General features: G+C 66.2%; 1 protein-coding gene across 1 annotated transcript; it reads left to right on the forward strand.

Annotated features, from left to right (window-relative positions):
• Positions 1-9,455: 9,455 nt before the first annotated feature.
• LOC144942153 (uncharacterized) lies at positions 9,456-22,311 on the forward strand. The gene is made up of 3 exons (XM_078868914.1): positions 9,456-9,614; positions 17,530-21,603; positions 21,736-22,311. Exons 2-3 carry the CDS (start codon positions 17,749-17,751, stop codon positions 22,309-22,311), a joined length of 4,431 nt encoding a protein of 1,476 aa, XP_078725040.1. The 5' UTR covers positions 9,456-9,614; positions 17,530-17,748.
• The last annotated feature ends 2,148 nt before the right edge of the window (positions 22,312-24,459 follow it).

The following is a 24,459-nucleotide window of genomic DNA, read 5'->3' on the forward strand; positions in this document are numbered from 1 at the left end:
CCACTTCTACTCTTCTCGTTCTGTCTGCCCTCCTCATCCTCTTCATCCTCTTCATCCTGTCTCCTCCCCGCCTTGCTCACCCTGTCTCCTTCTCCTCAGATCTTCTCCCCGGGTTCCCCTAATTCCGACTCTTGCCCCCCGCTCGCCGTCCCTCCCTCTCCCTCCGGAGGCCCCTCGTGTCCCGGCTCATCAGCCCGGGCCGCGCACAGCTTCTGACAGAGTCCTTGAAATGCGGCCTTGGCACGGGCGTGGAGAGAGAGGGAGAGAGAGCGCGGGAGAACGAACGACCTCTGTTTGTCGGGACGCCGTGTGGTTTGAGATCTCACGCGTGCTTGCGTGCGTGCGTGTCCCCTCCCAGGTTCGTGCGGCTCGGCTTGAGAGAAAGAGGGAGCGGCCATCACGGCGCCGCCGTGCGGTGGCTTTTTCTGGCAAGGGCGCGCGCCTGGCAGGCCCCGTGGGTTCGCGCCGGGCAGGGGACGCACGGCCGTTGGAGGTATTTGTGAGAAAAAAAAAGAAAGCGGAAAAAAAAACCCCCGTCTTATAAAAACACGAGGCCCAGAGCGCCGCGATTTTAACGGCCGCCATTTACGGTTACGCTCCGCGGAGCCGGGACCCCCGCGGACTGCGGCGCGGCCCTCGGTGGCCGCGGTGGCGGCTCGCCTGGCGGGGGGAGGGAGGGGGGGGCAGGATGGGGGGCAGGACGACGACGTGGAGGGGGTGCTCGCCCCGCTGCGTTGCAGGCGGGTGCGGGGCAAGAGCGGTTCTGGACGTAGGCTCGGGACGTGGGGGCTGGGAGGTGAACATTTTTTTGGGAGCTCTGCTCAAGAATGCAGACGGCCGTTGCCGGGTTTCCTACTTGCGCTGTTTCGGCCGAACGCGTGGCCGTTTCGTTCCGTCGAAAAATCGTTGGAGGCATGGGCTGGGACGGTTACAAAATTCATACTCGCTGTCGTCCAAATACATAATGATTTTCGTAACTATTCTTGCAACTGGAATATAAAAAAATAGAATTGCGTAATTTCAGTTGCAGTGTTGTGTTTTAATCCGAAATAATCAGTACGTTGATGTATTTTATCCGGTCGCGGTTATAATCGTGGACGCCACTTCAATGACGGCGCGCGGTCGGCACGGTGCGCGGCTGTAGAAACGTAAACCGCCCCCGCTTCGAGAACTGGGAAGTTGCTCAACTCACACAAATAAAAATGTTCTCGCTCGCGTGCCGCCGCGGTTATCCAGCCGCCTCCTCGACGGAAGCCCGGCGCGAGACGGCGATCGCTGTCCCCAAATCGGGGTCTCTTTGTCCGCACGCGATCGGCGGCAGCCAAACGAGCGTGTTTACCGCGACGGCAGCTTGGCGCGCGCGCGGGCTCGTTAACCGCCGGCACCGTCGTTAGATCGCCCTGCCGCTGGCGGCCGTGGCCGGGGAGCTGGGTGTGCTCGCGGTCGAGCCTGTAGCCCGCGGGCAGCGTGCGGTGGACACTGTAGCCCAGGGGCTGGGTTTGCTCACAGTCGAGCCTGTAGCCCGGGGGCAGCGTGCGGTGGACACTGTGACCCAGGGGCTGGGTTTGCTCACGGTCGAGCCTGTAGCCTGGGGGCAGCGTGCGGTGGACGCTGTGGCCCAGGGGCTGGGTGTGCTCACGTTGGAAGCTGTGCCCAGAGGGCTGTACGTGCTCACGGTTGAGGCCGTAGGGGATGGGCGGCCGTGTTCGGGGATGGCATCGGCTGCCGTTGCATCGTTAGCCACCACGGCTTCCACGCTGTCCCTTTAAAACCCCGTCTGGCCACCCAGTGCCGGGCCCAGCTTCTACGGTGCTGCGAGCGCGCAGCGAAGTGCGTACCCACGGGAGACACGTGGACCGAGTGAACGCGCAGTTTGCGCACGGTGGCTCGCGCGTACGCGCGGGGTGTACAAGCGGGGCGTACGCGCGGGGCCGGTACGCGGCGAGTACACGCACAGCGAGCGCGTAGGATGGAAGCGTGTGCACGGGGGTGCTCGGGAGCGCCCACGCGTACACCCTGCCTGCGCGTACACCCTGCCCGCGCGTGCACCCTGCCCGCGCGTACACCCTGCCCGCGCGTACACCCTGCCCGCGCGTACACCCTGCCCGCGCGTACACCCTGCCCGCGCGTACACCCTGCCCGCGCGTACACCCTGCACGCGCGTACACCCTGCACGCGCGTACACCCTGCACGCGCGTACACCCTGCACGCGCGTACACCCTGCACGCGCGTACACCCTCCACGCGCGTACACCCTGCACGCGCGTACACGCTCTGCATTCCTGCTGCTCAGTGCCAGCGCCGCTCGGCTCGGGCACCACTCTGTAATTTCACACCACAATGAGCTCAGCAGCCGCACCGCGTCCACCACGCGGGGTGGGGCAGGGTGGGGGGGTTTGGCACTTTGGTGGGGGGGGGGGGCGGGGTTTACCAGATTCACACGACGCTCGCACCGCTCGCGTCGCTCGCGCACACGTGTTATTCGCACGCGTGTTTACACGTGTGCTAGCACGCGTGTCGCTGGCTCGCACGCACATCCCCCACAATGGCAAATTTTCTGCTTCGGCCTACGTTACCTTGGGGTCTAGCAGCGTTCCGTTGGGGGCTTGTTGCGGACTTTCGCGGTTCAAACCCGACGGCAGCCCCGGTTAATGCTGCGTCAAACGTGCGCCGTCTGCTCCGCAGCGGACGCCAAAGTTCCCGTAATGTTATTCAGACGGCCGTGTTTACCGTCGTCACGGTGTTAAGTTGCCAAATTCTTGTAAATGACCATCAAATTATTTAATTGGGTAAAAATCATTTGGCCACATCTGCTCGCGCCCCCCTTTTCGCTCCCCGCCCCCTCCCCCCCCCACGGCCTCGCCGCCACAGGAGCGATGCGAGCGCCAAACGTCCCGGCGGTTTGATTTCGCGATCCGTCGTCGCGGAGTCCGCCTCGGCCACAATGGGCCCAGTGTTCAGGCGGGGCTGCGGGCGCCGAACGCTTCGCTCGGGAAACAACGCGTCGCCCCGTGCGGCCTGACACGCCGTCACGTGCTTTACCAAAAACGATGGAGACCCCCCCCCCCTCCACTGCCGCCCCCGCCCCCCCCGAAGCAATCGTTAACCTCCCCGATGCCCGGCTCTGCCCGCACGCCGGGTGGCGCGGGGAACAATGGGCGCTCTCACGGGAAGCGTTTCCGCTTCTCGGCGTTCTCGAAGCGTCGACGTTGCTCGGAGCTCCCTGTGCCGCGGGTGTGCGTGCGCCAGGACGCGGGTGCGGGGGTGTCAGGATGCAGGTTGCCGTGGGTGTTGGTGTGCGTTACAACACGGGCGCGTGGGTGTTTGAGCACACTGCAACGCGGGAGTGTGGGTGTTTGAACGCGGGCGTGGAGGTGTTCGGGGGCGTTAGAACGCGCACACGTGGGTGTGGTGGTTCGTTATCGCGTGGGTGTTGGATCAGGTTAGAATGCGGACACGTGGGTGTTAACGTGCGTTAGAATGCCGGCATGTGGGTGTTGAAGCACGTTAAAACGCGGGCGCCGTGGGTGTCGGGGTGCGTTATGTACGTTGAACTTCTTTCGCACCGTACGTAGCCAACCGCGCTAATCGGAGGTGCGGGAACACGGGCACGGGGGTGTTGGAGCACGTTCAAATGCGGGTGCATGGGTGTTAGTGTGCGTTAGAACGCGGGCACGTGGATGCAATGAAACTGCTCTGGGCAGGTGTGTGATGCAGGTGTGTGACGCAGGTGTGTGACGCAGGTGTGTGACGCTTGTACGCCACGTCGAGCAGCGTGCGCCTCTTGCATTGGCCCAAGCGGCTGCGCGTTCGCCACTCGTCGCGGACGTTCGTGGTCCGACTCGGCCAGGCCGCCCTGGTTAACACCGCGGGCGTATTGGTCCACTCGGACGTTCAGCGAGGACGTTCAGCGGGTTTGACGACAACGACCCGCGGGGCCAGGAAGGGGTTGTAATCGCTGCTGTCAGGGGTGCCGAGACCCACTTCCACGTACCCTAGACTTAAACTATAAACTAAACTCTAAACTAAACAATTTTTATCTCACCAGGTGAGGCCCATTGAGCTATACAGCTCTTTTTCAAAGGCGGCCTGGCAATGATAGCTCAACGAAGAGGCGGATTTTTGCATGGAAATTTATAGCAGCAGCCAAATACTGTAAAATGCGTGACGTTGATTCTGAATGTGTTGGGAAAAATCAGAGGACCCGGAGGAAAATCCACGCGATCACGGGGGGAGAGAGAGAGAGAGAGACAGACACAAACTCCAAATATACAGCAGCAGGCGTCGGGGTCGGGATCGAACCCACGACCTCCTGTAGACCAGGCGAGGGAGTTAACATCCTGCCTCCGCGGCACCCCTCCCCCACTCAGGAAGCCAGTTTGCGAGAGTGAAGTTGGTGAAACCCGTCCAGGGAGCTCGTAGCTGTGGACGTTCCAAACGCGCTCTGATCGGTATCTTGTCGGATGCTCACCGAGGTGTTTCCGCTATTTGTCATCGTGATAGCTGAGCACAGGCCTGAAGCCCCCCCCCCCCCAAAAAACCCCAAGCGATCGGCAACAAGCGGCGCTAATTGTCACCGGTGCGAGTTTGCGAGCTAAAACGCTCGCAAAGGATGTAGAGGCCACATCGCAGAGTGGGTCCAGGCCGGGTCTGTTGATGGCACCACCCCTCGCTGCCGCCCCCATCCCCCTGCCAGACACCCCCCCACGTTCTGCCCCTCGACTCGTCCCGCTCGTTGAGTTTCGCGCCGTGGATTTTCTTAACCTTGCCCCCCCCCACCCCCGCCCCCCCAATATTACGCAGCTCCCCCTTCCCGAAGGCCTCCCCACCATTTCCCGTGTCCGAGAAGCAGCGCTCATTACGCGACACGGCCACGGTGACCCCCTGTCGGTGACTCCACGCCCCCAGAGACCCCCTCGGTGCCATACTTCCCACCGCCCCCCCACCCCCTCCCGAGCCCCCACCGCTGCCCACGTCCTCAATGTCAGCCCAAGGTGAATAGCGGCGCCGGCGCCGCGGCGATCGCGCTTGCCAGCTCGCACGCTGACGCCGCCGCCGCCGCCGTTACCGCCGCCCTCCTCGCCCTGCCTCCTCCATAATTTATACGCGGCACGGCGCGCCGGACCGCTGCGGCAGTGCGGGGAGGAGAGAGAGACGCCGCACATTTTAAAGAGAGACCCGGCGGCCGTGACAGTCGCGCCGCGCTGCTCGCTTCAGATTTTCCACTCCCGGCGTCGTCTAATTTTAATTCCCGCTCGCCCGCCCGCTCGCCCGCTCGCTCGCGCCACGTGCCCACAGTTTGCACGCGCCCGGGCGGTGTTTTAGCCGCGTGCGAACGGCGGAGGAAGAGTGGGCCGATGTTCCCGGCTCCGGGACCTGCCCCTGCGGCGGCGGTGGTGATGGTGGCAGAGCAACCCCCAGAACAAACATTGCCTTAGCCGCTCGCCGTGACTCCGTGTTTGTCTTGGCTGCAGGTGATAAGGCGCAGGGGTGCGGGGGTGCGGTGGGGGGGAGGCGGGCGCGGTGTTGGTTTCGGGGCGAGCCGTGGGACGCACTGAGCTGCGTGGAGACGTTTTGGCTGTGTGAGTTGCCCCCCTGGCAGCCCGTGCCGACGGGCGGAGTGCGGTAATGGTTGCCGAACTCCGGGGCAGGATCCGCCTTTTTTCTTGCTGCGGTTCTGTCCCTGTGTGTGCGTGTGTGTGTGCGTGCGTGTGCGTGCGTGTGCACGCGTGCGTGTGCGTGCGTGTGCGCGCGTGCGTGTGCGCGCGTGCGTGCGTGTGCGTGCGTGTGTGCGTGCGTGCGTGTGCGTGCGTGTGCGTGTGTGTGTGTGTGCGTGTGTGTGCGTGTGCGTGCGTGTGCGTGCGTGTGCGTGTGTGTGTGTGTGCGTGTTGGGTAGCGGCAGTGTAATGGTTCGCGCGTTTCGCTGCGAACCCGGTGACTCGGGTCCAATTTCTGCTCACGGCCAATATCAGTGACGAATATCGACATCGGTCTTGGGCCCTCCACTGGGTCGGCTCGGCCTAATAAGAGTAGCTGGTGTGGTGTGTAAACATCAAGACTTGTGAGACAAAGGCGGCCGCACGTGGCGCTGGCCGCACCATCGCCCCTCGTGCGCCGCGGCCGCCTTCGTAGGTGCTCTCTAACGGCACTTGCCCCAACAGTCTATGGAAGGCTACACGGGTTGGATCTTTGTCTCCGAGTGCTTTGTGCGTCTTGTCACTCCGTATGGCCGGCAGCTCTCGCCCCGAGGAGCGCGACCTGGGCGTGCGCCGCGGCGGTGGCGGCGGCCCGCGGGCACGCGCGTCGTCTGGGTCGGTCGAGAGGGCCGTCGGCCCTCAGGCCCACGAAACGCCAGCAGAGCTACGGGGAGGATATTTTGGGAGCTGAGGGTTGAAGGGGAGAGGGTGCGGGCAGGGGCTGGGCCCCGGTTGCCCTGGACTCCCGCTGCTCACGTTGCTGCTTTTGTTGGTTTTGCCAGTGCTCCCCACTCCCTCCCTCCCTCCACTCCGCCCTCTTCCGCGCCACACCCTGCCCAGTGCCGTGCCGCCCGCGGGCGATGGGCCGAACTCCGCGTTCCGCGTCGTGCGTAGCTCGCTCTGCGCCCCCCCCCTGCCCCGCGTGGCACGGTCGGCGCTCACCGCGCCGTGCGCTGTGTACGCTTGCCGTGTCCTGTACGGGCGTGCGCGATATCCTGCGTGGCACCGTCCGTTTCGCGTATACCGCTTGCCCTGTCCCGTTAGCCGAACGCCGTGCTCTTGTTTGCCACGTTCCCTGTGCCACGCGCCACGTTCCGCGTGCCGTACCCCGTTGTGCCACCCTGTGTGCGCGCCGTCGCCGTGTGCCACGCGGGGCTTGCGTCCCCTCGCCGTCCCAAATTGCGTCACGTGCGGCGGCGGCGCCAATTTCGGCGTGACATCAGCGGGATGTGGGTGCGACGAGCGGTTGCCCGCGGGTGCGCCAACTCGACGGGATGTTGGCCGGCCCGGTGGAGACTCCCGCCGTCGCTGGGGGGCAGCAGGAATCGGAGGGGTGGGGGTCCCTTGGGAGCTCCGTGTGAGTGCGCGCGGCAGGGCGGGACTTCCTTCTGTTCCGTGTTCAAATGGAAATCTCCTCTCGCTTGCCTGCGATGGGGTTCGGGGGGAGTGGGGGGGGGGCGCAGGGCAGTTAGCGGGGGACGTTGGGAGGCCGCGAGTGCCCAAAACCGCACCCAAAAATCCCCCGCCGAGCCTTCGTCCAGTGCATTAATCGCGTCGTTATCCATTTACATTCACTTGCGTGTGAGCGGCACCGTCACGGCGGGACGTGGGTAGCCGATGCGGTGGCCGGAGCCGCGATCCACGCGGATGGGGGGCGGAGAGGCGAGGGGGAACAGCTTGCGGAGCGCTTTGGCGTAGCCAACGGTGACGGTGGCGGCGACGCTCCGATGCGTCGGACGCGGGGGCACAGCGCGAGCGGGCGAGTGGCCGCGCCGCACGTCGCTAACGTAGCCGCTGACCGCGGGGACGGAACGTGAGGGATGGACCCGTGCTTGGAGTCACAACTGAGAGCGGGAGAGGGGGGGGAGCGAGCATGTGGATTAGAGATCGCACGCGAATGACGTCAACACGACGGTTCGTAAAAGTGAGCGGGGGCTTTTGGGGCAGGGCACGTCGCGGGCCAGACGGTGGAGCGAGGATCACTACGGAGTTGCAGACAAAGGGGGGAAAAGCGCCTCGGGGTACGTCCACCGCGGTGGTGGAGCATTGGGATTGGTACGTGTGCTCGTGCTAAGTGGGTCCACTGCATTGCGATACCAAGTTCGCGTTGGAACTGGTAGGGGGGGGGCCCGCTAGTGTTTTGAGTAGGAGCTATGGTTAGAACCATGATCAAGATGAGGGATAGAGTTCGGACTACGGAGACGGTGCGTAGCTTGGGACGGTGAGGGGTATGGTTAAGGTTAGGGGTTGAGATATGGTAAGAAGTCGAGTCAGCGGGTAGCTTTAGGGGTAGGGTTAGCAGTATTGTTCGGGTTGGGAGTTAGTTTGTGGGTATAGTTCTGGATAGATTTAGGTGATGGATTAGGGGTAGGCTTACTGTTAGGTGGGTGGCGTTAGAAGTTGGGGTTGGGGGCATAGTGGCACGGCTAGTGGTGGGGTCACAGAGTGGTGGGGTCACGGTGGGAGGGGGGGTGGGGGTTAGCACGAGCGATGCCGTGAGGACTGCATGTTCCCAGAGGGCCGCCGTCTCCTTGAGCTCCGATGGCCACCGCTAAGTGAGGACGGGCGGCACTGCTGGACGTGCGTGGAGTGTGATAAACGCGCAGCCGCAGCAACATAAATACACGGGGCTGGTGGGAATGTTTTCCTTTCCGTGCGGCAGCCCCTGGCTGTGGGAGGCAGATTGGGGTAGCAGCATCACTCAAACCCCCCCGGCACCCCTCCCCCCCTCGCCCTGTGCATCGCTCTCTCCTGGTCCAGCGATCACCGTTGTCCACCCCATCCCCCTGTCCCTGCCCCCTCGGTGTCTGTGGGATCAACTCTGCTGCAGCTCAGGGTGCCACCTGTTGGGGTTTCACTGAGACGGTCCCGCCAGGAATCGGCATCACTTGTACCGAAATCTCGTCCCGGTCTCGTGTTAAACTTTGTTGCAGTCGTGGATGGCACTGTTTTGGGTACTACACCTCGGCCGAGCGGGAAACCTACGTGCTGTTTTTTTTTTGTCCGCGGTGGGAATGGTGGCAACGCCGGTCAGAGCGACCCTCCGGGGCATGCGGAGCGGTTAGTTCCAGACGTCGGCTGTGCCCCGCCACGAGCCCGGCCGTCAGCCTTTCCTTCCTGCGCCGCGCGAAGCCGCCACGGTAGCAGCAGCAGCAGCGGTGGCGGCCCCGCCGCTCGTCCGGTTTATTATTTTTTTTGGTTCCGGTGGTTTTTTTGGCACCGACTCGGCGATTTCCAACTCGGCGCCGCGGCCGTTGCCGCGCCGCTCGCTCGGCGTGTTTGCGACTCGTGGCTCCCCCCACCCCTTCCTCTCTCTCCTCCCCTCGAGCTGCCGCCCTCTCCACCGTGACCCCCTCCTCCCCTCCCCCACGGGCCCCGCTGCCCCCACACCCATCCTCCCCGGGCCCTCCCCTCTCCTCGTTTCGGCACCGTTGCGCCGCTTGGCACGGAGTAAAAGCGGTTTTGCTCGGTTGCCGCCGCCACCGCCGCCGCTAGAAATGTTATTGATGTTTTTCTTTCCACCGCCCCCGCCGCTGCCACCACTAAGACCGTCCGCGCCGCGCGCTGCAAAGCATGTTGGGAAACAGATTTGCTGGCGGAAAACCAATTATCCCTGGCGCGTGTGAGAGCGTGCGTGCGTGCGTGCCAGCGAGGCGGGGAGAGCGCGAGCTAGCGAGGGAGAGAGAGTCGGAGAGAGCGAGAGAGCGCGAGAGGGAGGGCGAGCGCGAGAGGGAGGGCGAGCGCGCGCGCGCATGATCCCGCCGCACTGTACGGCGCACGGAGAGGCGCGCGGCGCCGCATTAGTTTTGTTGTTTTTGTTTTGAATTTGAGCGCGCTGCCCACGCGACGCCACGCCGATGACTTCTCCTGCCGAGGCAGCGGTGGCGGCGCCAGCGTCGTCGGCTCGTCCTCGCTGCAGGTGACGGCGGCGGCGACGGCGGTGGCAACGGTTACGGCGCGCATGCTGCGTTTTTCCTGCGCATTCGCTCGATCCGCTGGTGCAAGTGGCTCCCGCCATTCCGTGCTGCGGTGGGGTTTTTTCAAAGCGCAATTCTCAATTCTGAGACAACCGCACGCAGCGTGAAATGAGCGCAGCAGAGCCCCTGGGCTCAGCACCAGGAAGAAAAACGTCTCTCGTGCTCTCCCTCCCTCTCTCTCTTCCCAACGTCTCTCCGCATCTCTCCCAAGCTGCCGCCGCTGCCGCCGCTGCGACTGCTGTACGTGCCCTTATAACCAGGCCGCCGCCGCCTTCGGCTGTCGGGCGGTTATCGTAATTTTTTTTTCCGGCGCGGAGTGCACCGCTCGCTCGCTCCTCGTGTATCTAGGTCAGATCGACGCGGAGAGGGACCCGCAGCGCCGGAGCCAGCGGCCACGGCGAGCGCCGCCGCTACCGCAGGGACGACTCGGCCAGCGTGGCGAGCGCTCGCCCGCGCTGCCGGTGCTGGTTCTACGTGGCTCGCTGGGTTTTTGCGTGCGCTCCACGGCCACCCAACCTCCTCACCCCCCCCCCCCGTTCCCCCCCCCCGCCGCCATGTGCGCACGCGTGCGGCTTGCGTCTGCGCCACGGACATCGTTTGCATTCGGAAGGCGGCGTCGGCTCGCCGGGATTCGGTGCGCGTCGCGGCGGCTCCGCCGCGGTCGGTTTCAAGCCGGGAGACCCCGAGCGCCTGGGTCCACCTCCTCCCGGGTTTAGCTCTCGCTCGCGGCGGCTTCCGAGTGACGAGCCGAGCTCTGCGTGGGTCGGGGTCTAAAGGAAGGTGGGGGGGGGCATCGGGGTGGAGGTTGGTGTCTATCCTCGTGTGTTGGACAGTGCGTGATGTGCGGGGCGTTCAGGCGGTGTTTGTGATGGGTGGTGTACGCGACGAGTGCAGCAGGGTGTGCTGGGGCCACCGCTTCTTGTATGAACGCGAGGTGTGTGGGATGTGCTGGGTTTTGTGAGCTGGGTGTGCCGGATACGGGGTGGCGTTGGCGTTGGGCGCTGGGTGCTGGGTGTGCTGGGGGTGCTGGGTGTGCTGGGTGTGCTGGGTGTGCTAGGGGTGCTGTGTGTGCTGGGTGTGCCGAGTGTGGTTGGCACTGGGTGCTGCGAGCAGCTAGCGCATATTAAGCGGACCGTGGCCGTGGAGGGGCGGACGTATCGATCGGCCTGCAGGAAGGACGGGAAGTGGCGACGCGGTTCTCGCTCCGTCGCTCGCTGGCGTCCAAGCGAGAATTATTTGGGGGCCGACAGGCAAAAAATAGACAGGGCGGGGGGGGTGGGGGGAGAGTTGGCGGGGGGCGGGGGGTGGGGCTGTAATATCAGGCGGCGAGAGGAAGGTGGAGGGAACGGCGGCTAGCGGCTAAGGGCTCGTGAAAAACAGAGGGGAAAAAAAATCGGCGCAGCTGTTTAATGCGGTCTCACCGGCGCCGGACGTAATTAGGGCCAGCGCTTGGCGTCGGCTTCGACGCCGGCAAACGAGGCCCCCGCGCCGCCGGCCCGCCGGCTCTGTCGGACGAATAAATAAGCGGACGCGCCACGGTGAAGCGCTCTGCCCGCCGGTGGGCACCGACACCGAGGGGGGGGTGAGGGGGCGCCGGCGGCGAGGACCCTCGCCTCGTTACTCGTAGAGCGCGGCCAGCGGGCTCGGCGGAGAGAGACCGCGGCGGTAGCGGTGGCTGTGGTGGTAGTGGCGATGGCGGTTGTGGTGGCGGCGGTGGTGATTGCGACTATGGTAGTGGTTGGTGGTGATTGCGGTTATGGTAGTGGCGATGGCGGTGGTGGCGGAGTTGTTAGAAAAGTCATGCTGATGGCAGGTAGTGGTGGAAAAGTGATGATATTAGTGATGATGATGACGGCAAAGGTGGTGGTGGAAAAGTGGTGGCAGTTACGGCGGTTGCGGTATCGGTGATGGTGGTTGATGGAAATGGCAGTAGTAGTGGCGGTCGCGGTTAGGGAGGCGGTGGTGGCGACGCTACTTGTCTGCATGGTCGAACCCACTCGGCTACTTGAACGATCCCGCCGGGTTCGCGGTGCCCTTCCGCACCACCGCCATTGTGGGCACGTCCGCTGCACATCCAGCACCGTCACCCTCCCCGGCATGGCGAGCCGGCACCCTTGGAGCTCCAACGTGACCGGAAAGCCGCCAACGCGACCGTCGTGGGGGGCGTCCGCCGGCCTGGGGCCACTCGGGCGTTTTTCTGGATGCGGGCGAAAAAAAAAACGATCCCCCTGACGTTTCCCTTGTGCGCCATGAGGTCATGGAACAGGCCGCGTCGTCGCGCGCGTGCGCCCGGAGCCGTCGGCGCTTGCTTCTGCTGCCGGCGTTTGTTTTCCTTGGCTGCCCTCGCCACATAGCGCCAGCGCTGGCGCCCGAGTCTCGTGCGCAGATTTACGTCCTCTCCCATTACGGCGCTCGGGTCGAGCGCGCTCCGGCTCTGTTTTGAATCGCGAGTCGCGGTTATTGCCTCCCTTCGCCGCGGCCACCGCAACCGCCTAACGCCGACGATCGGGCAGGAGGGCGGGCGGCCCTCCGCGCCGGCGCGTTTGTTCGTGAAGTCTGCGGGCGCGCTAATGTGGTTGCCATTACCGCCGCGTGGGCGCGGGGCAGCTCAGGACACGCTCCTCCCCATCCTCGTCGCGGTGGTGGGGGGGGGTTTCTGAGAATTAAATCTGGAGACGCCGGTTCCAGTTCGGCGCGCGCGGCCCATCCGTGGCCTCACGGCCCCGCGGAGCAGGGGGGGGGGGCTCCCCCCCCGCACGATGGCCGGGCCCCGTGCGGCTCCGGCGAAGCGGCGTCGCTGTCCGCTCCGGGTGGCATGGAGGGCCTCTCCTCGGGGCGCCGGGGAGCGAGCGGCAGCGTTCTCTTCGCCCCATGAGTTCTCCTGCAGGCCACAAAACTCGACCCCGCCACGCACCAAACCAAACGACTTGATTGCGATTCCTGAGCTGAAGGTCGATGGTGGCCGATTATTTCTCCCTCCCCTCCCTTCCCTCCCTCCCGGGCCCTCGATTTATTTGCGCGAAGCACGGGGAGGGAGCGGAGGTGCGGACGTCTAATTGTGTTGACATTCCTGCCGGTGTTCCCGGGGGTGACGCGAGCTCCGCGGGGAGCCCCCTCGCCGCCCCTCCCCTCCCAGCGAACCCCAACGAACCCCGGCCCCCCCCCCCGACGTCGCCCGCCCCCTCCCCCGCGGTTATATAATTGGGGTCGGCGCGGGAATGCAAGTTCTCCGCGTCGGCGCGGCTTGGACGTGGGGATTAAGCGGGGGGCTGCGCCCGTGGTTTCTCTGCCGCACGGCGGGCGCCATCCCTCACCGGGGCGGGCGGGGGGGGGGGGCGGGGGCCTGTGGGGGCCAGCCTGGCGGCGCGTGCGTGCGTGTACGCGCCCGCCGCCCCGCGCGCTCCGCCCAAACCAGCGCCGCATTCCTGCTCGGAGAGAGTCGCGTTTGTGTTTGCCCGTCGCGGGCAACGCGCCGAGCGTACGCACGAGGCGCGACGCGCCTGGAGGGTACGCGCTCGGCGCTCGCTCTCCGCGACCATCGCGCCCCGCCGTGTGCGTACGCACGGGCGTGCGGACCCGGCTCGCATGCGGACCCGGCACGCGTGCGTGCCTTGGCGCGGAGGCCGTGCATCTCAGCCGTTGCAACTAAAAAAATGGGGGCGATCGATATTCGCTGCGAAAGAACAACGGGAGGCGACGCGCGTGTATGCGTGTGTGCGTGTGTGCATGTGTGCTTGCGTTTGACGGCTGCCGAGGGCTGTTGGCCAGACCGACATGCGCACGCGCACACGCGCTCAGTTTACCCAACACACAGTGCGCTTCAACACGATGATGCTCGAGAATTCATTTCTCACCAAAATATTTTTTATGTCGACGTTCGACTGGAGCATGCGGCACGTGGCTAGTGGTCGCACCAGTCGCCACGGTCATATTGAGACATATACTGGCTGCGGTGTGCCAGGGTGCGTATACATTTTCTGGCTCGCCGCTGCCCGCCGAGCGGATCCCATGCGGCGGGGACGACGGCGACGGCGGCGTCCGCGTCCTTCGTGGTGTTTTTTGAGTCCGGCAGCGAGCGCCGTGCACGGAGAGCAAATGGCGCAGGGCCCTCTCCCCCACACTCGGGAGTTCACGCTCCGCCAACGGCTCCGCGAGCGAGCGTTTTTTAAATATATTTTTTTGCTATTGGAGGAAACCGGAGAACCCGCGGGAAAAACCGTCGAGAACACGGTGGGGGGAGTACGAATCCCGCACAGTCGGATGCCCGCCCCGAGTCGGCAGTCGAACCCTGCCGTCAAAATAATTTACCAGCGCGGCGTCGGCAATGGGTGCAGCACAAGCACGCAACAAAGTCGATGACACCGTGGCCTTAAAAGGGATGCGCTTGGAAGCAGGGCCGTTGCCTGAAACGTTACCAGCTTACAGTGATATGCTCCACATTCTTAAGCTCTTTCGCCGCATACCGATTTATTATCTCATTATATAATCGCCGTCACGTGTTTGGCGTTGAAAAATCAAGTTCACCGAAAGATGGTTCAAACGCGGCGGCCAGACGGTTCACAGGGGAAATGACCGTGGCGATGTTGATGGAGGTGCAGGGCAGTGATCCAGAGCACTCGAGAGGCAAGGGTTGGTGGATCGCGCGGAGAATTTGTGCAAACCTTCCAAGCCCCGTTGGGCGGTAAGGGCAAGTGGGTTTCTGCCAGCGCGCGCGTCGATTCAATCGCTCGTTGAGTGACGCGAATCGATGCAAACGGCGTGTGACGACGCGAGTGCAGGGGGGGGGGGGGGGGCGCACGTCACGCGCAACGCACCTGCTGCGGCAGCAGCAGCAGCATGGGCGGTTCTACCTCGGTGCCTTAATGAGGGTGCCGGCATGTGCCGCGTGGGTATCGCACGTTGACGATGGACAGGAGGAGGGGCACGTGGACTGGAGGACACGCGCTCGTTATTGGTAACATCGCCCGCTCCGCGAATGCCAGATGCGGCATAACGGCCAGAAGAGCGGGATGACGGGCGACGAGGACGGGAACTGGGAGCAACGCGTTTGGGACCCGCGTCCACCACGGAGATGGAGCGACGATGAAATCGGTTCGCGTGCGGGTGCTGGGCGGGCTGATTGATCGCGATGGATTATTGATTTTGATAATAATGATAATGCATCTTGATAATAATCACGGGGATCGGAGGGAAGTGCCGCCCTCGGTGGGGCCAAGAGTCGACGCCACCGCCATCGGTCCCTGGTGCGCCACGCCGGCCTTCATAGGCCGCTCGCTAAGAGCACTTGCCCCAACAGTCTGTGTAGGCTACACGGGGGGGTCGGGGGGCATCTTTGTCTTTGTGCCACATGCTTCCTACCGGGCCGGAGAGCAGTCGACCCAGCAGGCAAACTAGGCGAGGCCCCGTGACGATGGCGCAAGTCGCAGGGCCGCCGGACGACCCTGGCCGCCGCGGCCGCGGAGACGGAGAGAGCGGCCATGGCGGCGGCGGCGGCGGAGGTCGCGCGGTCAGTTTGACGTCCAGTTTGGGCGAAGTCCTCCTGACGTCGCCCGGCTTCGGCGGTTGCCGTGGCTTGGGCCCGCCGCCTTCGCCGCCCGCGTGTGCACGTGGTGCGGGGAGGGGTTAATCTGGAGCTGAGCCGCGCCGCAGCCAAAGGCGTAAACACGGCGGCGCGGCCAGGACCGGGGCGGGGGTGCGGGGGTGGAGGGAGAGAGGGAGAGGGGGGGGTGGGGGGGCAGTTGGAAGGACGCAGCCGCCAGGGTCCATTACGCAGCGCGCTGCCCAGGCATGCGCGCTCGCTGTTTCTACGCTCGCTGTTCCTACGCGGACGATTGCGCGTGTCCGCGCGTGTACACGTGCGCGGGCCCGCGCGCCAGCGGTCGCTCGGGGTGACGGCGCCGCTCCGCCGATCGCGCTGGTTTCCGGGTCGCGGGTTATTTATTAAACACGCGTTTTAATTGCGTCGCCGCTCGCGCCCGCAGCTGCCGGGCCAATTTCATCGGTGAGGGATCGTCGGCGTTCGCGCCGCCGAGCGCCGGACGCCCGCGTCGGTTGCGTCCACGACGACGCGGATTTTGTGCCCACGGTGACCGACGAGGGGAGGATGTGACCGGACGACAAAACCGCAAGCGACGCCTCTCCAGCTCAACCCGGCGACCTCGCTTGCCGTGCCCGTGCCGGGAGCTCGCCGTGCCCGTGCCGGGAGTTCGTGGTGACCGCGGCGGTGCCGGTGGCGGCCACCGGGGGGTGGGGGTACAGTTTAATTGGCCGCCCTCAGGGGGAGTCCATCGGGGGGAAGGAGCAGCGGTGATGGTGAGGAAGGAGAAGTCCTACTGGGCGTGCGGTGAAGTAAAGGCATTCGGTTATGCGGCTAACGGAGTGTGGTTAGGTGAATGTGTGGTTACGCGGCTAACGGAGCGTGGTTAGGTGAATGTGTGTGGTTACGTGACTAACGGAGTGTGGTTAGGTGAATGTGTGTGGTTACGTGACTAACGGAGTGTGGTTAGGTGAATGTGTGTGGTTACGTGACTAACGGAGCGTGGTTAGGTGAATGTGTGTGGTTACGTGACTAACGGAGCGTGGTTAGGTGAATGTGTGTGGTTACGTGACTAACGGAGCGTGGTTACGTGAAGGCGTGTGGTTACCTGACTAACGGAGCGTGGTTAGGTGAATGTGTGTGGTTACGAGGCTAACGGAGCGTGGTTAGGTGAATGTGTGTGGTTACGTGACTAACGGAGCGTGGTTAGGTGAATGTGTGTGGTTACGTGACTAACGGAGCGTGGTTACGTGAAGGCGTGTGGTTACCTGACTAACGGAGCGTGGTTAGGTGAATGTGTGTGGTTACGTGGCTAACGGAGCGTGGTTAGGTGAATGTGTGTGGTTACGTGGCTAACGGAGCGTGGTTAGGTGAATGTGTGTGGTTATGCGGCTAACGGAGCGTGGTTAGGTGAATGTGTGTGGTTACGTGGCTAACGGAGCGTGGTTAGGTGAATGTGTGTGGTTACGTGGCTAACGGAGCGTGGTTAGGTGAATGTGTGTGGTTACGTGGCTAACGGAGCGTGGTTAGGTGAATGTGTGTGGTTACGTGGCTAACGGAGCGTGGTTAGGTGAATGTGTGTGGTTATGCGGCTAATGGCGCGTGGTTAGGTGAATGTGTGTGGTTACGTGACTAACGGAGCGTGGTTAGGTGAATGTGTGTGGTTACGTGGCTAACGGAGCGTGGTTAGGTGAATGTGTGTGGTTATGCGGCTAACGGAGCGTGGTTAGGTGAATGTGTGTGGTTACGTGACTAACGGAGCGTGGTTAGGTGAATGTGTGTGGTTACGTGACTAACGGAGCGTGGTTAGGTGAATGTGTGTGGTTACGAGGCTAACGGAGCGTGGTTAGGTGAATGTGTGTGGTTACGTGACTAACGGAGCGTGGTTAGGTGAATGTGTGTGGTTACGTGACTAACGGAGCGTGGTTAGGTGAATGTGTGTGGTTACGAGGCTAACGGAGCGTGGTTAGGTGAATGTGTGTGGTTACGTGACTAACGGAGCGTGGTTAGGTGAATGTGTGTGGTTACGTGACTAACGGAGCGTGCTTAGGTGAATGTGTGTGGTTACGTGGCTAACGGAGTGTGGTTACGAGGCTATGAGTTTGGAGGCAGGAGACGGCTCGTCCTGTGCGGTTCACGCCGTTGGGCGGCGCCCGCTCCACGCCGCTTGCTCCCTCCGGCCGCTCGGCCTGCTGGGAGTGCAGAGGTCCACGCGGGGTGACAGACGCGCCTAGAGGAGGCGTGTTGTCTGATTATTTTATTTCTCGTGTGTTGCGTTCTGTAATGTTGTGTCGTGCGCCACGTCGTGTATCGTGTCGCAGGTGAGACCTAGATGCTTCTTCGTGCCGCGCACCGTGGCCTTCACCGCTAGCGTCCGGCACCGCGCCTGCATCCCACGGCCGGTCCCGCTGTGCGGCTGCACCACCCGCCCACATGGAGTACGGCATCGGCAGCATCGGCAGCAGCAGCGGTAGGACCAGCAGGAGCATTTAGGCGGCGCCCCGTGCTGTGAGCGCGCCAGCGATCGCACAGCGGCGGCGATGACGAGCGAGCAGCGGCTCACGCCGGCGCCGGCGTTCCTCAACCTCCCGTCGGGCGCGCTGCACCAGGACTCGGCGCTCAAGGCGGCCGCCGCCACGTGGATCAGCTTCTCGTCGGCCGTGGCCGCTCAGCGGGCCCAGCAGCAGCAGCAGCTCGGCCGCGCCGCCTCCTCCTCCCCACCGCCGATGCTGGCGCCGCCCCCGTCGCGCGCCGGCGACCGCTACGGCGATGACTCCCGCCGCCGCGGGGACGGCCGCCGCAACTACGACGACGACGACGAGGACGAGCTTGACGAGGATGACGAGGACCGCCCGCAGGATCTCAGCGTGCGGGGGCGGTGCCGCGCGACGTCGGCGCCGTCTCCCGCGCCGCCGCCGCAGTCGCGCGGCTCGGCGGGCGGCCGCTACGAGTGCAAGCACTGCCACCTGGCGACGCAGGACTTCGGCCTGTTCACGTGCCACGTGGACACGGCGCACCCCAACGTCGTGGTGAACCCCGTGTACATCTGCCGCGCGTGCGATTTCCGCACGGCGCGCCAGGGCGCCTTCGCCGAGCACAACTCGCGGCACCACCCGTCGCTCAACAGCATGCGCCTGCGCGTCATAAAGCGACAGGACCAGACCATCCTTGAGCAGAGCCCCGCGAGGCCCGCCAAGGGCCAGCCGCTGTCCATCTGCGACGGCGACAACGGACGCTCGGACGGCCGCCGGTTCAGGTCGGCGGCGGACGAGGGCGACACGGCGGGGGCGCAGGGTCGCGCCGGGCCGCTCGAGTGCCACGCGACGGCGCAGCAGGCGAAGGCCGCGTCGGCGGCGGACTCGGACGGGTCGCAGAAGACGCTGGCCGTGCTGCCGACCGGCGTGGGGCTGGGCCAGGCGGTGCGGCTGAGCGACCTCTACGCTCCCGACGCCGGCCTCTCCAAGGGCGCGCTGGCGCTCAACGTGACCCAGCCGGCGGCCTTCCAGATCTTCAACCCGGTGCTGCACCACATCGTGCAGGGCCCGCAGCAGAACCTGCAGCAGCAGGTGGCGCTGCACGCCGCGGCCTCGCCCTACGGCGGGCACGGGCAGCAGTCGCACGCCGTGCAGAGGCTGTCGCCGGCGGCCCTCGGCGGTGGCCTGGGCTCCGTGGTGTCCATCCTGAGCGTGGTGGACCCCGACCCGGCGATGGACGCGAACCCGCACCTGGCGACGGCGTTCGCGCGCTTCCCGTACCCCTCCCAGGGCGACGTGTCGTGGCTGGCATCCGTGACGCCCTTCTCCGAGGAGCGCATCCGCAGCTGGTTCGCGGCGCGGCGCGTGCAGAGCGGCATCAGCTGGTCCCCGGAGGAGATCGAGGAGGCGCGGCGGCAGCTGATCGCCAACGCCATCGCGGCGCTGGGCGCGGGGCTGTTTGGCGGCGGCGCCGCGGGCGCGTTCGGCCTGAGCCTGGGCCACCTGGGCGCCGGCGGCGTGCTGGGAGGGCAGCCGGGCGGCGCTTCCGCGCCCGTCATCGCGGTGCTGCCCAGCCCCATCGTCATCCCCGCGCAGGCGCAGCAGGCGCAGCAGGGCCCGCAGCTCGTGCCGCACAGCGTCACCTACCAGATCATCAATCAGATCATCAACAACAACGGCGGCGGCGGCGGCACCAGCTGCAGCACCAGCACCAGCACCATCAGCAACCACGAAGTCGGCGCGGGGGGCATCGTGTTCAAGCGCGCGGCGTCGGAGCAGCACGAGGAGACCGGCGGCGACGGGGAGGAGGCGGCAGGAAAGTTCGGGGCGGGCGCTCGCGCGGCGCTCGCCCGGCCGCCGAGCGCCTCCAGGGACTGCGCCCACAAGCCCCGGAGGACGCCGCCCCACAAGCGACCGTGCGACGGCTTCGACGCCGGCGCCGTGAGCCCCAGGCGCCCGAGCTGCGGCAAGGGGCCGTACGGCACCGACGAGGAGTGCCGGAGCCGTGAGGCCTCCAAGCAGTTTTCGGCGATCGCGCCCAAGTTGCTGCCCGTCGCGTCGCAGCTGTCGAACGTCCGCGCGGAGGGGACGGACGCGGCGACCCCGGCGCCGCCCGGCGCCGCCGGGGCGTGGGCGTCGCCGTCGGACGGGGGGGCCTCCCCGGCCACGGCGCCGCCGCCCGGCGCGGGCGCCGCACCGCTGGCCCCGTCCTCGACGTCGTCGTCGCGGGGGCCCGAGCCGGCACCCGGCGCGGGCTCGGCGTCGGCGCCCAACCTGAGCCCGCTGCTCATGTCGCCGCTGTGGCTGCCGGTGGCCAAGCGCAGCCGCAAGCACAAGAAGAGCAAGGAGCAGCTGGCGCAGCTGAAGGCGAGCTTTGCCCGCGAGCAGCACCCCGACGAGGCGGAGCTGCGCAGGATCATGGAGCGCACGGGCCTCACCAAGTCGGAGGTGAAGAAGTGGTTCAGCGACAGCCGCTACCACTACCGCAACCTGCGCTGCCCCGGCACGCGCTTCTTCAGCCGCAACCTGCCCACCATGTGCCCCATGGTGTACGACGGCGGGGCAGCCGGCGCCGCCGCGGCCGCGGGATTGCGCGCGTTGCGCCAGGACGACTTTGTCACGGCCCACCCGTCGCTCAGCATCGTGGACTCGCTCAACTGGGCCGCCCGGGCCCAGGAGCACCTCAAGCTCCTCCAGGAGGAGGAGGAGGATCGAGCAGCGATGGCGGCCGCCGTGGCGGCTGCGGCGGCGGCGGCGACGGCGGCGGCGGCGACGGCGGCAGGAGCGTCGGCGTCGCGTGAGCCGTTCGTGGGAGAAGCGAACCGCGAGCCGGAGGCCGGCAGGATCGATGCCGGCGCCGAGGGTCAGCTTGCCCGTCTGGGCGGCGCCGCCGAGGCGGCGGACGACCCGGGGCCGGCCCCCGTGAGCGTCGTCGCGGGGCCCGCGGCGCACGAGGCGGCACGGCCCAACGGCTCGGACGCGGCGCCCTGCCGACGCGACATTGGGGCGGACGCCGGGTCGCACTGCGCCACCTGGCGGGGGGGCGGCGGCGCCCGGATCGACGCGCGTGCGCCGCCCGACGGACCCGAGGGCCCCAGCTGCTCACGGGTCGACGCCGGCACGGGGGCCGGGGCTGGAGAGCGCGACCGCTGCAGAGCCTCGGAGCCCGGCGGCGGCTCGAAGCAGCACGGGGTGAAGCGCGCGGCGGGGCCGGTGGCCGAACCGGCGCCGCACGGCGCCGTCCCCCGCGTCTACTTCGGCAGCTTTGAAAACGGGACCAAGAAGAAGTTTAGAATTTCCGCTACGTCCGACTACAAGGCCGGGCTCAACTCCTACTGCAACAAGGTGCGCATCCGCCTCGAGCGCAAGGAGTCTCCGGCGCCGCGCACCCCGGACGACCCAGCCGCTCCGTCGCCGCTCGATGCCAAGCCGCCGACGTTGGCGGCTGCCGACGCCGTGAGCGCGAGCGCCACGGGCCCCTCTCCCAGCAAGCGGCGGTACCAGCAGCAGAAGGTGAAGCTGCTGAAGCTGAAGAAGGGCGCCGGGCGGGGCAAGAAGCCGTACTCGCGGCCCAAGAAGACCAAGGAGCAGCTGTCGGTGCTCAAGAGCTTCTTCAGGGTCACGCAGTGGCCGTCGTCCGACGAGTACCTGGAGCTGTCGCTGCGCTCGGGGCTGCCGCGCTCCGACATCGTGCGCTGGTTCGGCGACACGCGCTTCGCCTTCAAGCACGGACAGCTGCGCTGGATCCGGGACCCGATGCAGCACGCGGAAGGCGCGGGGCCCGGCGGGGACGCGCCGGCGGGGGCGCCGGGGCCCGGGGTCGGGCGGGGGGGGCGGGGGCGCCGCGGCGGAGGCCCCCGCTCCAGGGGGGGACATGGGGGCCGCGGGGGCAGGGGCCGGGGCTGCAGGCGGCGCCGGGGGGTGCGGGGAGGGAAGGCGGCGGGAGGGAGAGGCGCGCGGGCCGAGTTCGTCGGTCGGAGGCACCTGCAAATGCAGCAGCACCAGCAGCAGCTGGAGCAGCAGCAGGAGCGGGCGTTCGCCGTCGCGCAGCAGGAAGCGGAGCCGAGGCCGGGCGTGGGACGCGAGCCCCTGCCGGATCGGCGAGAGGGCGACGCGCCGGGGCCGACCCGCGGCCGATTCCGCCGCTTCCAGAGGCGCGGGCGGCCGAGCCTGCGCCGCAGCAGAGAGCGGACGGTTCTTCGCGCGGCCATCGAGGTTCCCGAGGTTGTCCAGGTCGCCGAGGTCGCGGAGGTGGCGGAGGTCGCCGTGCCCCGCGACCCCGGCAGGGTCGACGTCTCCGGCGTCGTCGCGGACGGATACCGCGCGCCGTTCTGCGTGGGACGCGTTGCCGCCGCCGCCCCCGTCGCCGTCATCGCCGCCGCCGCGGGCCGCCGCGCCCCCCCGTCGCTCGACGCCGTGGAGGACGACCCCGAGAACAAGCTGCTGGAGCTGGCCGTGGCGGCCGAGATCAGGGAGCAGATGGCGCGGGCGCAGAGCGAGGCGCTCGCGCGCGACGGCGGCGCGGTGCCGCACGACCTTGCGGGGGTCGCCGCCGTCGCCGCCGCGGCCGCCGCCGCGTTCCCCTGCCGGGCCGAACTGCGGAGCGTCCCGCACGCCTGCGACCTCTGAAGACCGGAGGAGGACCGGCCGCGGTCCCTTCGCGCGGGGGGCGCCGCGTGTACATACGCGGCTTTGCTTGTCCGTCGGAGCGCGCTCGCTCGCTCGACCTTGGGACACTAGACCCGGAGCCCGCGACTCGGAGGCAACGGCGGGAAGGGGGGCGAGGGTGGGGGGGTCGGGCAGCTTTCGGGGGAGGGGAGGAGGGGGAAGGCGGCACTTGGCAGAGGAACGCCTCACTCATTACCAACACGCAGCGCATCTGCATGTTGTCATAGAAACGCTAGCCGGGTACAGTTTTCAAGCTAATATATATATGTGTGTGTGTATAATCCGCGCGATGAGATTACGAGTAGAGAATGTACTGTAGCCGCACCCCACGCGGAATACGGCAGTGGAGGTGCCCCCCCCCCCACCACTTCCCCCGAGCAAGGCGATGGATTGACGCAGGACTAGTCGGCGGTGCTGGGTGTGTGGGGCTCAGGCCACGGTGGTCCCGAGTGATCCACCGTCCCCAATCCGGAGGAGGACCCCACCGAGCAGGGCCGCCAGGGACGAGAGGTCGAGAGGTCGTGTCGGGGGCGACCAACTGGAGTGGTGCGGTGGGGGGAGGTGGGCATGGCGCCCGCATTCGCCGTGCGGGCCGACGGTTTCCGCCGCGTCGTGTCCCCGCCGTACATTTCCTCGCGCTTTCAAAACGGAGTGAACGATGCGCGGTGGCGGCTGCGCGTGACGAGGGCGCGGGCATCTGGATGAGTCGCAGCGACGGGCTGCGGAGGGCGCAAGGTCGGAGGGGGGGGGGGGCCTTTCGAGCGAGGTGCGAGCGCTTTGCGCAATCGCCGGGCTTCCAATCGGACGCGGGGGAAATCGCTCCGTTGTACAGACCAAGTCGGCGTTTGCCCCCCGCTCGTTGGCCACGGCTTCCCTGACGAGCCGACCCTCGACACTGAAACGATTCGTTGGCGTCCCCCGACCCTCCCGTCCCGTCGATCGTCTCCCAACGTCCACGGCGACTCGAGCGCCGGGAAGCTTGGCGCGAGCGGCCACGGGTCGCCGCCGGTTTGAGCGGACGAGGGCGGCCCTCTCTCGGTTGCCGCGTCCGCGCCGGAGCGGCGGATTGCTTCCGCGGTTTCGACGACGGGGCTCGAGCAAAATCGTCGCGTTCGCCGCGGTTCGCGACGCGGCCGACTCGGCGCTGACGCGCGAGTTCCCCGACGCTCTCCGCGAGCTGCGCCGGACGACGTCGCGGTGCGTGACGTCACATCGCAACAATCGTCTCCCACGCTGGCGATGCAGATGGGACACCCTGCGAGGCCTTTCGCTGACCCTCGACGTGAGCGGGCGGCGATGAGCGGCGTCACAGTGGCGTGTCGCCTTCTCCTCGAGAGAGCCTCGCCCGGTTCCCAAGACTCGATCTAAGGAGGGTCCTGCATTGGGACGTTTGGCCAATCTCTGTTCTTTGAGGGAGCGTTTTGTGTTGTCCATGTTCTCAAGTTCTTTCTTTGATTAAACCGTGCTTATTACTCGAACAAATATGTGCCAATTGGGAACCCAGTAGTCGAGTCCCTGTGACCCGAGTCCTTGTGACCCCGAGTCCCCGGGTCCCTGTGACCCCGAGGCGCCTGGGCGGCGAAGGGGGCCGCGTCGCTTGCCACGGGGTGGGGCCCGAGCAGCATCAGAGCGTTGAGCGTGAACATTCCAGTGGGCAGGGAGGGAGGGGCGGGGGCAGTGGGCAGTGAGGGAGGCGCAGCGCCCAGGCTCGAGTTGCCCGCTGCTCCCTCCTGGCACCCTCCTCCTTCCTTCCCCCCCTGCCCCTCCCACCATGACCCCCTCCCCTCTCTCCTTCTGCCTCCTCTTGTCACCATTCTGCCACTTCCGACTGCCCCCCCACCCTCCCGTCTCTTCCCACAGTCCTGCTACCCTCCCCTCATCCCTCCTCCTGCACCCTCCTCTGATCACCTCCTGCTCCCTTCTCCGTTCCCCCAATCTTCCCACTCGCTTGCTCCCGTCATCGCTCCTCCCCCCCCTCCTCCCCCCGCCCTTGCTCCGTCCTCCCCTTGCCTCTCCCCCCACCCCCTCCCTCCCTCCCCACCCGAGCGTAGCTCCGCGTGGGCCCCGCGCATTCCGCGCGGATTTCAACCAAAGTCGCGCTATTGTTAG

This window comes from Lampetra fluviatilis, chromosome 26 (assembly GCF_964198595.1).
Source record: "Lampetra fluviatilis chromosome 26, kcLamFluv1.1, whole genome shotgun sequence".
NCBI classification, from domain to species: domain Eukaryota; kingdom Metazoa; phylum Chordata; class Hyperoartia; order Petromyzontiformes; family Petromyzontidae; genus Lampetra; species Lampetra fluviatilis.

What these genes read in the sequence shown, in the direction of transcription:
- LOC144942153 (XM_078868914.1), top strand. Translation starts at nt 17,749, where the DNA reads ATGACGAGCGAGCAGCGGCTCACGCCGGCGCCGGCGTTCCTCAACCTC. An exon ending in GCTGCAGGCGGCGCCGGGGG is followed by an intron (nt 21,604 to 21,735) that starts GTGCGGGGAGGG and finishes GTCGCGCAGCAG; the next exon opens with GAAGCGGAGCCGAGGCCGGG.